The 9,923-nt window shown below is 44.6% G+C and overlaps 1 protein-coding gene across 2 annotated transcripts; it reads right to left on the bottom strand.

Annotated features, from left to right (window-relative positions):
- Positions 1-796: 796 nt before the first annotated feature.
- On the bottom strand, positions 797-7,121 carry LOC137899424 (FYN-binding protein 1). 2 transcript variants are annotated; one of them, XM_068743459.1, is made up of 15 exons: positions 6,959-7,121; positions 6,749-6,879; positions 6,454-6,482; positions 6,298-6,335; positions 6,031-6,199; positions 5,531-5,690; positions 5,326-5,455; positions 5,202-5,236; positions 4,522-4,606; positions 4,400-4,434; positions 3,892-3,961; positions 3,719-3,790; positions 3,608-3,627; positions 3,492-3,522; positions 797-3,155 (listed from the first exon to the last, which is right to left on the bottom strand). In XM_068743459.1, the coding sequence occupies exons 1-15, from the start codon at positions 7,009-7,011 to the stop codon at positions 3,059-3,061; spliced, it is 1,155 nt and encodes a 384-aa protein (XP_068599560.1). In that variant the 5' UTR covers positions 7,012-7,121; the 3' UTR covers positions 797-3,058. The 2 variants fall into 2 exon arrangements, with proteins under 2 accessions (XP_068599560.1, XP_068599561.1); XM_068743460.1 differs by having other exon boundaries at positions 3,608-3,624.
- Between the last annotated feature and the right edge of the window lie 2,802 nt (positions 7,122-9,923).

Below are 9,923 nucleotides of genomic sequence, written 5' to 3'. Positions count from 1 at the left end.
CGGATTGAGGAGACACAGCGATGACGCACTTCTCGAAGAGGAAGATTAACAGCTTTGTTTTTTTTTATTTTCACACAGTCAGCTTTTGAAATCTGGTCCTGAAACTGGAATCTGTTAACTAGTGGAGTCCAGAAATGGGCAAGTTTACTGACTCTCCTCACAAAATACTTTCAATCTATTATCATTGCCCACCGTTACACTTAATGGGTGGGAAGGTTTTCCTAGACACTGATTGGAGGTCAGTTTTACCTATTTTCTTATATTTTGATTGCGATGCTGGTTGTTAAAATTGACATTTAATCTGTGTCTGAGGGAATATTTCCACATGTACAATTTGAGTTCAGATTTTATATGATTTGTAAAGAAACAGGATTTGTTATTCATGGATATTATATTTATACTACAATAATACTGAAACTGAAAAAGTATACCAAATAACTTTATAAACCACAGATATCAGATCTTTATTTATTTTTCAGAGCTTGTTTTTAGGTACTGTAGTTGCGTTGTTTATGCACTGGGTCAACAGAGTTTTATTATAAAAGATTGATGAGCTTAGAGAGACAGAAGGATGGTAGGCCTATAATACTCTGCATTGATCACACAACGTGTGCTGCATTTAGCACTGAAACACACACACACCGTCTCACACGAGTTTCCACACCCGCCACATTAAATATGCAACACTCAGACTCTTCAGTTGAGTTCATGTTGCTCATCATGCATGTGCAGAACGTGTGCGTTTGTTTGTAGTGGAGTCCTTGGGCAAACACGAGGAACTATTGACTGAAGAGGACAGACTCCCGTGAGACGGTGTGAATCTACTAGAGGACTGTAAAAGCCACAGAAACCTTTCTCTGCTTGCCTTAAAGAATGCAACACAGCCATTCGACACATATGTTTGTGGGGACTGTGTGTATGGTTGACAAAGATGATGATGATGATGATGATGATGGTCCTGAGGTTTTATCTGTGTGAGCTGGATGTTCGGTCTGCAGATTTACTGTTCTATTGCGTCTCTTTGTGCTGATAGACAAGCGTTACTGTATCTGCTGTTCCTGTCTCTAAGTTGAAGGAAAGCAAAGGCTTTTTTAAATGTTGTGCATTGTTCTGTCTGATGGTGTCACATCCTTGCAGGTTTGTCTTGTCTAATAGTTTTCCTGACTGAATGTGAGGTGAATGCCGGTGCTGCTCCGTCTACGTCTTTCTCTCTGGACCGCTGGACTGCTGCCTTCCCACTATTCTCAGAAAGGTACAGTGGAGGAGGGGTAGTACATACAAATACACATGTATGTACTACACATACAGGCTCAGGCTTTAAGGTAATTGATTATTATAATATTGACGGGCTGGTGTTTGATCGGTAGAAGGGTGTTAGTAATGTGATAAAGCTGTTAAGAATGGAGTGAAATAAGGTTTTTATGTTATAAGTATGTCGTAAGATAACAATGGAGAGAGGTTGGTCACATCTGTAGTCCACATTGTTGGGTGAATATTTAAATGGGTCTTCAGTAAGTTTCTCTTCTCGGTTCTAAATGGATTCAGTCACTCAGAGAAAACCCGTTTGTTTGTCTCATGACGGCATCGTGAGACGTTTTGGCTGCGCTGTGTCTTTGTTTCTCTGCTGAAACCCTTTATTACATGCACGCTGCTGTACGTCCTGCGGAGGGCTGCCCTTCCTGTTCGTGACAGAGTGTGATATTATTGTCTCATGTGCAACCACACACAAAGCTTTAAAGCCCTCGTCCTTTCTTCAGTCAGTAGCAGTTTCTGCCTGCGATGATTTGTCTTCTGTGTCGCGAGCCACTTTGATCACAGCAGGGGTAGTATTTTCTTTTATGTATAATCAGTATTTGCTGTCAAATGTAGTACTGTACCATCACAACTGTATATCTGTACCATATAAACTCTAAAGTCTAAATGGCAAAGGGCCGAAATCTCCATGTTTGAAACCCCCCTGTAATAGAACACAACTGTCTGTTTCCGTGTGTGCGTGTGTGTGTGTGAGAGAAAGTGTGTTTTAACTGTAAATCCTTGTTTGATTGGGGTTTCTCACTATGCACTGCATGATTGCTGGTATTGCACTTTAATGAGTATTTATTGAACACAATAAACATATGAAAGGAACATGTTTTTGTCCTAAAGGGTCTGTCAATTTGAAAATCACACACACTCACACACATGGGTTTTTTCAGACAAAAACACACCATTTGTTGAGTCAGCAATAATATTTTACATGAGGAGGACCTCAGGTGAACAACATGCTGCTTCCTGTTTCCGTAATACTTATTATTCATCAGCCTGAGAGAACATACAACTGTGGCATATAAAAGTTAGATCATATATATAAAATTAGTTACAATTAATTACAATAAAAATAAAATAAGAAGAAGGTACTACGACCAGCTGACAGTAACAAGTACGGGCATAAATCTTACGATATCTATTTTAGATTTAGTTACAGGTTATTTGTTGATCCACCATTTAAGACAAATGCACAAACCTAAGATGCTAACAGAAGTTAAACACTCCAACATGTAGTATGATTAATTCCATAATGTTTGTTGATCATAAACAAAACCATGAGGATTAACGGTAAAACAATTCTGTGCAACAAAAGAAAATTCTGCTGGGCTTCTGTGCTCTGGTGGACGCTCTAGTATAAAGACAATAACTGGAACCATTGAGGAAAATATTTCCTTGCTGTTTACATACCTGTGTCTCCTCTATACTTCCTCTAGATCAGGTTTCATACTGGAAAATGCCTTCCATTCTCCACACTGTACTTCCACAGCTTTACATAGATCTGATTATTTTCTATTTGTATACATTCTCCAGAATATCAGTGTAACAGTTCTCCTTTCCAGGGATCATTGGTTCACCTTAGTCAAAATTTCAAGGTCACTCAGAGCCTCCAGACAAAAAAAAAATGTCCATGCTAGCTTTCACACTGATTGACGGAATATAAGGAGTTCTGGTTGCTGAGATTGTGTAAAAAAAAAACCTCTTCACTTGCTGCTGGTAAATCTTCATTCTGATCCATAACTGCATTCATCGATTACTCCGTGGTGAAGTCGGCATACAGTTCAGGAGGAGGCAGAATGATCATATCAGATGGCTCAAAATCCACATCTTGTGTTGAACTGGCTTCAGGCCTGTGGAAACACAGTTATGGAAACAACTCAATCCTTCCTGCATGTTTCAGATCAGCAGTGACCTGCAATGACACCATTGCTGAATGTAAAAAAAAAAAAAGCATTACAGAGAGTAACAAAATCTTTCAGCAGGACAGGAGCCAACTTCCTGGAAGAAGTATGAGTGTAAAGTTTCTTCACCAGTGCCTGTCCTGTCTCACCAAAAAAGCAAAACACTCAATCTGTTCAGGCTAAGTCACGCATTCCAGGCAAAAACAGAGTGAACGCTGTCTGTTCAGGTTGCGCAAGGTGTTCGGCGTTTCTCTTTGTGTTCGTTTACATCGCTGTCGTACTTACAGCCCAACTTCTTCCCTCACAAATGCAGGACCTGAGGCAGAAACAGAATGGCTTCATGAAACACCGGCACACGAGAACAGATGACAGCAACCAAGGTGCACGCAAGGCTTACTTACTTCTCTCTGGCTCAGTCCTGCTGAAACACACAAAAAAATGAGAACCATTACTTATGAGTTTGTGTGTTTACGACTGAATGAACGCATGAAATAGTTTTCCTCCATGCCTACCGGGCCGCTGGCTCTGCAGGCTTGGGCGAATGGAAAAATGTAGCTAACTTCTGGAGTGCTTCATGTTTTTCTCTGACAAAACAGACAGAAAAAGAATCAAGCCCTCAGGTAATAATCAATAATCCCTCAGGTGTCTTGTACGGTAAGTATCTGCCATTTAAAATTCAGCTCACTTCATGTAGGGGCCGTCTGTGTCCAGTTCACTGTGGCTGTGCTGATGGTTGATGCTGAGCGCTTCGTTTCCTGCACAGGGAAGTAAGACAAGAAAAATGGGCACCAAAAAACAAGCAGCCATTCATTCGCACAAAAATGTTGTTAGACTGTGGGAGGAAGCCAGAGCACAGGCATGGACAAACATGCAAACACTACATGGATGGGACTTGAACCCAGAGCCTTCTGGTGCTGGCCACTTCAGTGCATCCGTACACTGTTTAAAATGTGTGCGTGTGAAACAATTTATCTAACCTAAAAAACATTTCCAGATATTTGTATCTATAGTTCATCAACACATTCTTGCCAAGATAACGCACAAAAGGAATTCAGCATGAGACACACACACGGGTGTCACTAAGACGTAAGTTACTGTCAGGTGACCAGAATATGGCGATAAGGAGACAGCAGTCACAGTTTTAGGTGATACTTTGTGTAATAACCAGGAAGCAGTTTTTTGGATTGTCTTACCCATCTCTGGCATCGATTGTGTCCTGGTGTGATTTCTGGAGAGAGAAAAATAATTGAAAATGCATTAAATATGGGGGGGGGGGGGGGGGGGGTGCTGCTCATGTAACCCATCTCATCCTTACATTGAAGCCAGTGACTCTGCATTATCAGGGACGGGGTTAAGAGGTTCGTCGTCATCACCGGTCCACTCTTCACTGTCATCTGTGACTAAACATAGAAAACACAATAGAGGGCTCTGGGCTTTTCTACATCTACATTTCCCACAATGCATTACTGGCGGCCATATCAAAAGGCTGTGTTTACACGCTCAGTGTTATTGATCGTACATCCGGTGATAAAGCCGACTGCGTGTGCTACTGTAAACCGTCACAGTCGTGGTGGGAGAGGAAACGAGAGCCTACGGTTATTTCTTGTCAAGGGGAGACGAGTGAACGGCGAAGGAGAGCGTGGATTGCTGCAGTCCCGGTCGGAAACATCAGGGAACATGTCGTGATCTTTACTCCACTCAGACTCCTCGATCGGGTGAGGATCTTCACCCTCAATCACAGCCGTGGTTTCCCCTTGTAGCGAGTAAACGCCTCCTCGGAATACTCCGTGTTACAAAACCCAACCAAACGTTAATGTCCAGTGGACAATTTGGAAAAATGATGCGTGTTACGATTAGCGCTATGGTGACCGTGCACAGCCTTTCGATATGGCCGACGCATTGTGGGATACTGTTATGAAAAGCACAAAGCCCTCTATCCTGCAGAAGGAATCCGATTGGAGCTGTTATTACACGCATGAACCGGGAGAAGCTTACAACTTTCTGTTGACACTGGAAAGTGGTTTGAAGCCCTGAGAAAGAGAGACGACAACAGTTGTTTCATTCGCTCCGCTTCATGGGGAGATGAATACCGAGTGAAAGGTTGAGCGCTCACACACACCTGCTCCCCGTCCCGGCAATGTCCAACTCAGATGCACTGCTGACGGTCTTGTGGTAGTTTTCTGACTTCTTCCCCATCTCCAACATCCCCCTGTTGTCCAGTTCCACGTGATTCACTGCGACATAACCATCTGGGGACAGACTGGCTGAGTCAGAAATACAACACGTTCCACCATTCAGTAGCTGTGAGAGCAATTTAAACTCACAGTTCTGGTTGCTGTCCCTGGCCAGCCATTTTCCCTTGGGGCAGTTGGTTGCTCGAATGATGCTGATGATGTCACCATCCTTAACGGGCAGATCGTACTTCCGACCCTTGGTTGTTACGATGACCTTAGCCTCGTACATAGCGTCCTCCTGCCCGGTGATCTAGCAAATAGAATGGCAGATTAACACCGTACAGTCATCGCTGTGCTTTCTTTACATGTAAACAGCTTGTAAATGTACCAAGTGCTGAATTCAATGATTATATTCCAGATAAGTGTCTGTGAAAGCAGACACGACCCAAAGGATTCTTTTTTACAGAAGATAATAAAGTCGCCGACAACGAGCAGCGTTGAGGCAGATTCCTTTTGAGCAAGTAAATGCTGCTCTTCCCGAGGAGGAATGAATCCAGACAGGTTTGTATGCCAAGATTTAGACCCCGCCCTCCTCCCGCTGCTTGTTCACCTTCCACACCTCGCTCCTCCATCAAGTCAACATCACTCACTTTGAATGTCTTCTTCATTTCATTCTCCCTCTTTTCCCTCTCTCTTTGCTCTTTCTTTTCCCGCTCTTGCTTCTCCTTCAGATCTTTCTTCTCCTTCTCCAGACGCAGCCTCTCTCTTTTCTTCAGCTCTTTCTCATCCGGCCCTTCCGCAGCAGCTTTTTTGTCGTTCCTGCAGAGATAGAGCGAGAGGAATCCGTCTAGCCACTGACAGCAATGCGGGGGAGCGGCGGCGGCGGCGAGACAAGTGGGTCAAACATGGAGGCTTACTTGTTGAACAACCTGCCGGTCTTGCTCTTCTCCTCATTCTGTTAACAAAGACAAAGAGATAAGGCTTGATTTGTTTTGTACTGAATAATGAACGTCTCAAACATGCGAGCTGTGATGCAGAAAAACATGTTCTTAGTTTGAAAGAAGACCACTTACTATTTCCTGTTGCGCCGCAGCGTATGGATCTGTGGGAAAACGTGGGAGTTACTTTACACCGCGTTCTAATGTTCGGTTCTGGCGTAATCATTAAGGCGGGTGTCACAAAGCTTGACTTTGGGTGCCAAGCATGACCTCTAAGCAGTCTGCACATGTAAAACTATTATATTTTGGTCTGTGTCTCTGTCATGCCACAATATAATGAGAAATTATTTTTTATAATCTTTCAATAAAACAGTTTTTAGCCAATATGATGAATATATGATTCCAAAAACGTATCAGAAAATGGCCTTACTTTTTGGTGGCCTTTTGCGTTTCTTGATGATGTCAGTCTTTCCTTTCTTTTTGGCGCCTGCCCCTTGGACACTTTCGTACACGCTGTCAGGAGTGCTCTCATAGACGCCGTTGTCGACTTGAGCTGGGAGTCTAGATGAGTCGGCCAGAAGGACAAGGAAAATGAAAACCAACTCAAAGCACAGAGAATAGAGACCTTCATGAGTCTTACACGGCCTGTCCAGGATATCCTGGCTCTCCAGGTGCGGGTTCTTCTTGTGCCATGGCCCCCTGATTAATAATCCCATTTCTGAAAAACTCTTGCAGGTTCTGTCCATCCGGACTATCTGGCCCAGATAACTCCCCACCCCCCCATTCTGACTCTGGCAGGTTTGGAGAATGACTGTCTAAAGCCACGTCATCAAACTCAGGAACGTCCGTGGTGCTGGGATCTGATACTTCGGAAGGTGCGAGGTTCTCTGTAGATGAGAAGAAACTCAATCTGAAAACAGCCGAAGGAGGTGCAGGAACAGGTCACTTTGGTTTCATAAAGTCGCCTATGGCTCTAAAACGGGTGAACGTACCGTTATCTAACAGAAAATGAGGGATGAAGTCACTCAGCCTGACAGAGGGATCCTGCTCTGCTTTCACCGGAGGACGCGGCGCAGACCCCGGGAGGGCCGGGAGAACCTTCTTGCGTGGAGGAGGTGGAACCACCAACAGCTCCGGAACCGGCTCAGACCCCTCCTCAGAGATGCCCAAGTCTGGAGAGGTTTGCCATGTTCATGCATGAGAATATTGTGATGAGAATCTCTTTGTGTTTGCCAAGTATTTTTCATGTTTTGGATGCTGTTGAGTTCGAACAGTGAAACGCTAAGCAAGTAAGATGAAAGGGTGTTTTCTAACTCAGTTTACCGATGGAAGCTGTGATAGAACACTGCCGAGTCAGCAGGTCTGAATGAGACACTAGCACTGCTTAACTGAGAGACATACAGCAGAATGATTTTCATGAATAGAACTTCTATGGATCGTTCTGGAACTTATTTTTCAATATAAAGTCCTCATCAATGGCTTTGTCATTGAAACATGTACTATCATTACATTTGTACTACCTTATTCCTCACAATGCGAAATGCTGTGAGTGTAAAAAAAGAAGCTTTTCTACTGATCGCATAATCAGATACTGCAAAGCATGTCATCTGTTTAAAGCTGACACAAACACCTGCATAAATACTGCAATAATAACTGAAGAGTCAGCGCAGCATCCGACTCACTTCTCTTGATATATATATTGTCAGTGTAGCAGCCATTAAAGAGTCATCATGAACAGGGGTCCCCAAACTTTTTCCTGTGAGGGCCACATCACTTTTCCCTTCTCTGATGGAGGGCCGGGGCCAGTTTGTAGGAAAAGTGTGATGATGGCAGGGGTGCCTAAACATTTAGGGGCCGAATGCGGAGGCAGGCTGTAGTTTAGGCTTCATCTCACCATCACAACTACACACAGTGACATGAATCGAGTGTCACACACGCAATGCCTCTCACACCCAAACTCAGTCTCTCTCCAGCACTATCAGGAAGTGCAGAGGCGAAGAACGACTGGATCAATCAGCTGATCCAATACAGCTGCAGAGGACCAAACCTCAAATTCTTGTAAAAAACCCAAACGCTGCACACCTTGGTTTCGAACCCAGGATCTTCTGGCAGGGAGTCAAGTGCACTACCCACTACACCACCTAGAGGTTACCCCGTCAAACATTAGGATAAATAGACAATAGCATTGTTGACTTTAGACCAGAGGCACTGGTTTTGAATCCAGTACGACGTCACCAGGTCGGAAAGACGCCCACTCCACATAACACAAAAGGAAAAAGCACAACATAGCAACACCGTACAACACAAAAACACGCTGTGGTCCGAGAATACCTCAAGTTTCCTCACCTATACGGTGGCGTAGTCGGTAGGGTTACCGGTCTACTGCCAGAGGAACTAGGTTCGCATCCAACTGTGGGAGTGGGGGTGGAGCAGGGGCGGCAGGGTAGGCCTAGGGCCTTGCCTGGGCGGAGTGAACTGGACCGCTGGTCCACTCCACTCCGCTCAGGCGTGCCCTGGGCCTACCCTGTTGCCCCTGCTCCATCTCATTCCCGTAGTGGGATTCGATACCAGGGCCATTTTGCCCCCCTCCACAGTGCTGCCAACTATGCCACCGTGGAGGTGAGGAAACCTGCCCTGTTATTACAAAGTAATTACTATGTAATACGTTGATATTACAGAGCACCGGAACATTAACTTTCTGGCCGTATGTGACCATCATTAAAATTGTCCCAAGTAAAAGGGAGGCTACTCATGTTGTATGGAAAGGAAAATAAGCAAATTCTATTTTGGGTCCCTGGTATTGTTCAGGGGGCCAGGCCAAATGTGGAAATGGGCCGGATCCTGCCCGCGGGCCGTAGTTTGGGGACCCCTGATCATGAAGGACACAGTCCTGCCTCTGCTCCTCCTTTCCGTCATAGCTGACATACTTTTGCAGCTTTGCCCTTCCCACAGCTCTCTTATGGCAAAAGAGGAATGCCAGGACTGTAACTGTGGAGTACCTTTAAAGCTGTCTCTGCTAAGACGGCGTTCCATGCTGATGAATGATCATGCAGCTCCACATACCTAATACCCTGGCGATGAGACATGCTGTTGTGTTTGGCATGTTCAAGGGAAGTAAATCCATAAGACGCTTTAAATCGACAGCTAGAAGCAGAGAGGAGAAGGCCTCTAGAATGACTAGTCCAGACCTACCGTCATCAAAGCCATTGACTTGTGCAGATTTCATGGCGGCATTTCTCGCCTGATCATAATCATCGGGCAGGAGTGTTGAATTGGGGAAGGTTGGGCCCTGCTGCTCTTCTGACGGTGGGGCAATTGAACTAGATGTGATGGAGTTTGTCTGCATGCTGCAAACAAATTAAGAGATGACATGACAAATTAGGTTTTTTTCGGTCATGCTCAACTAAACTGTGTCAAATGAAAATACCTGAAAATACATCCATCATTTACACCGGGCTTTGTTGTGTTTCTACCTTGAAGGAGATGTGTGTTGTTTACCTGGCCTTCTTCCTTCGAGCCTTCTGCAGAGCATTGAAGATCCTCTGGTCAAAGTGAGTCCTTTTCCCTTGGGACATGTCCCCCGCCCTCTCCAAGGCAGACAGGGG

The sequence above is a fragment of the Brachionichthys hirsutus genome, chromosome 9 (assembly GCF_040956055.1).
Source record: "Brachionichthys hirsutus isolate HB-005 chromosome 9, CSIRO-AGI_Bhir_v1, whole genome shotgun sequence".
Lineage (NCBI taxonomy): Eukaryota > Metazoa > Chordata > Actinopteri > Lophiiformes > Brachionichthyidae > Brachionichthys > Brachionichthys hirsutus.
The sequence above is the reverse complement of the archived record's forward strand: the minus strand, read 5'-3'. Positions and strand labels throughout refer to the sequence as shown.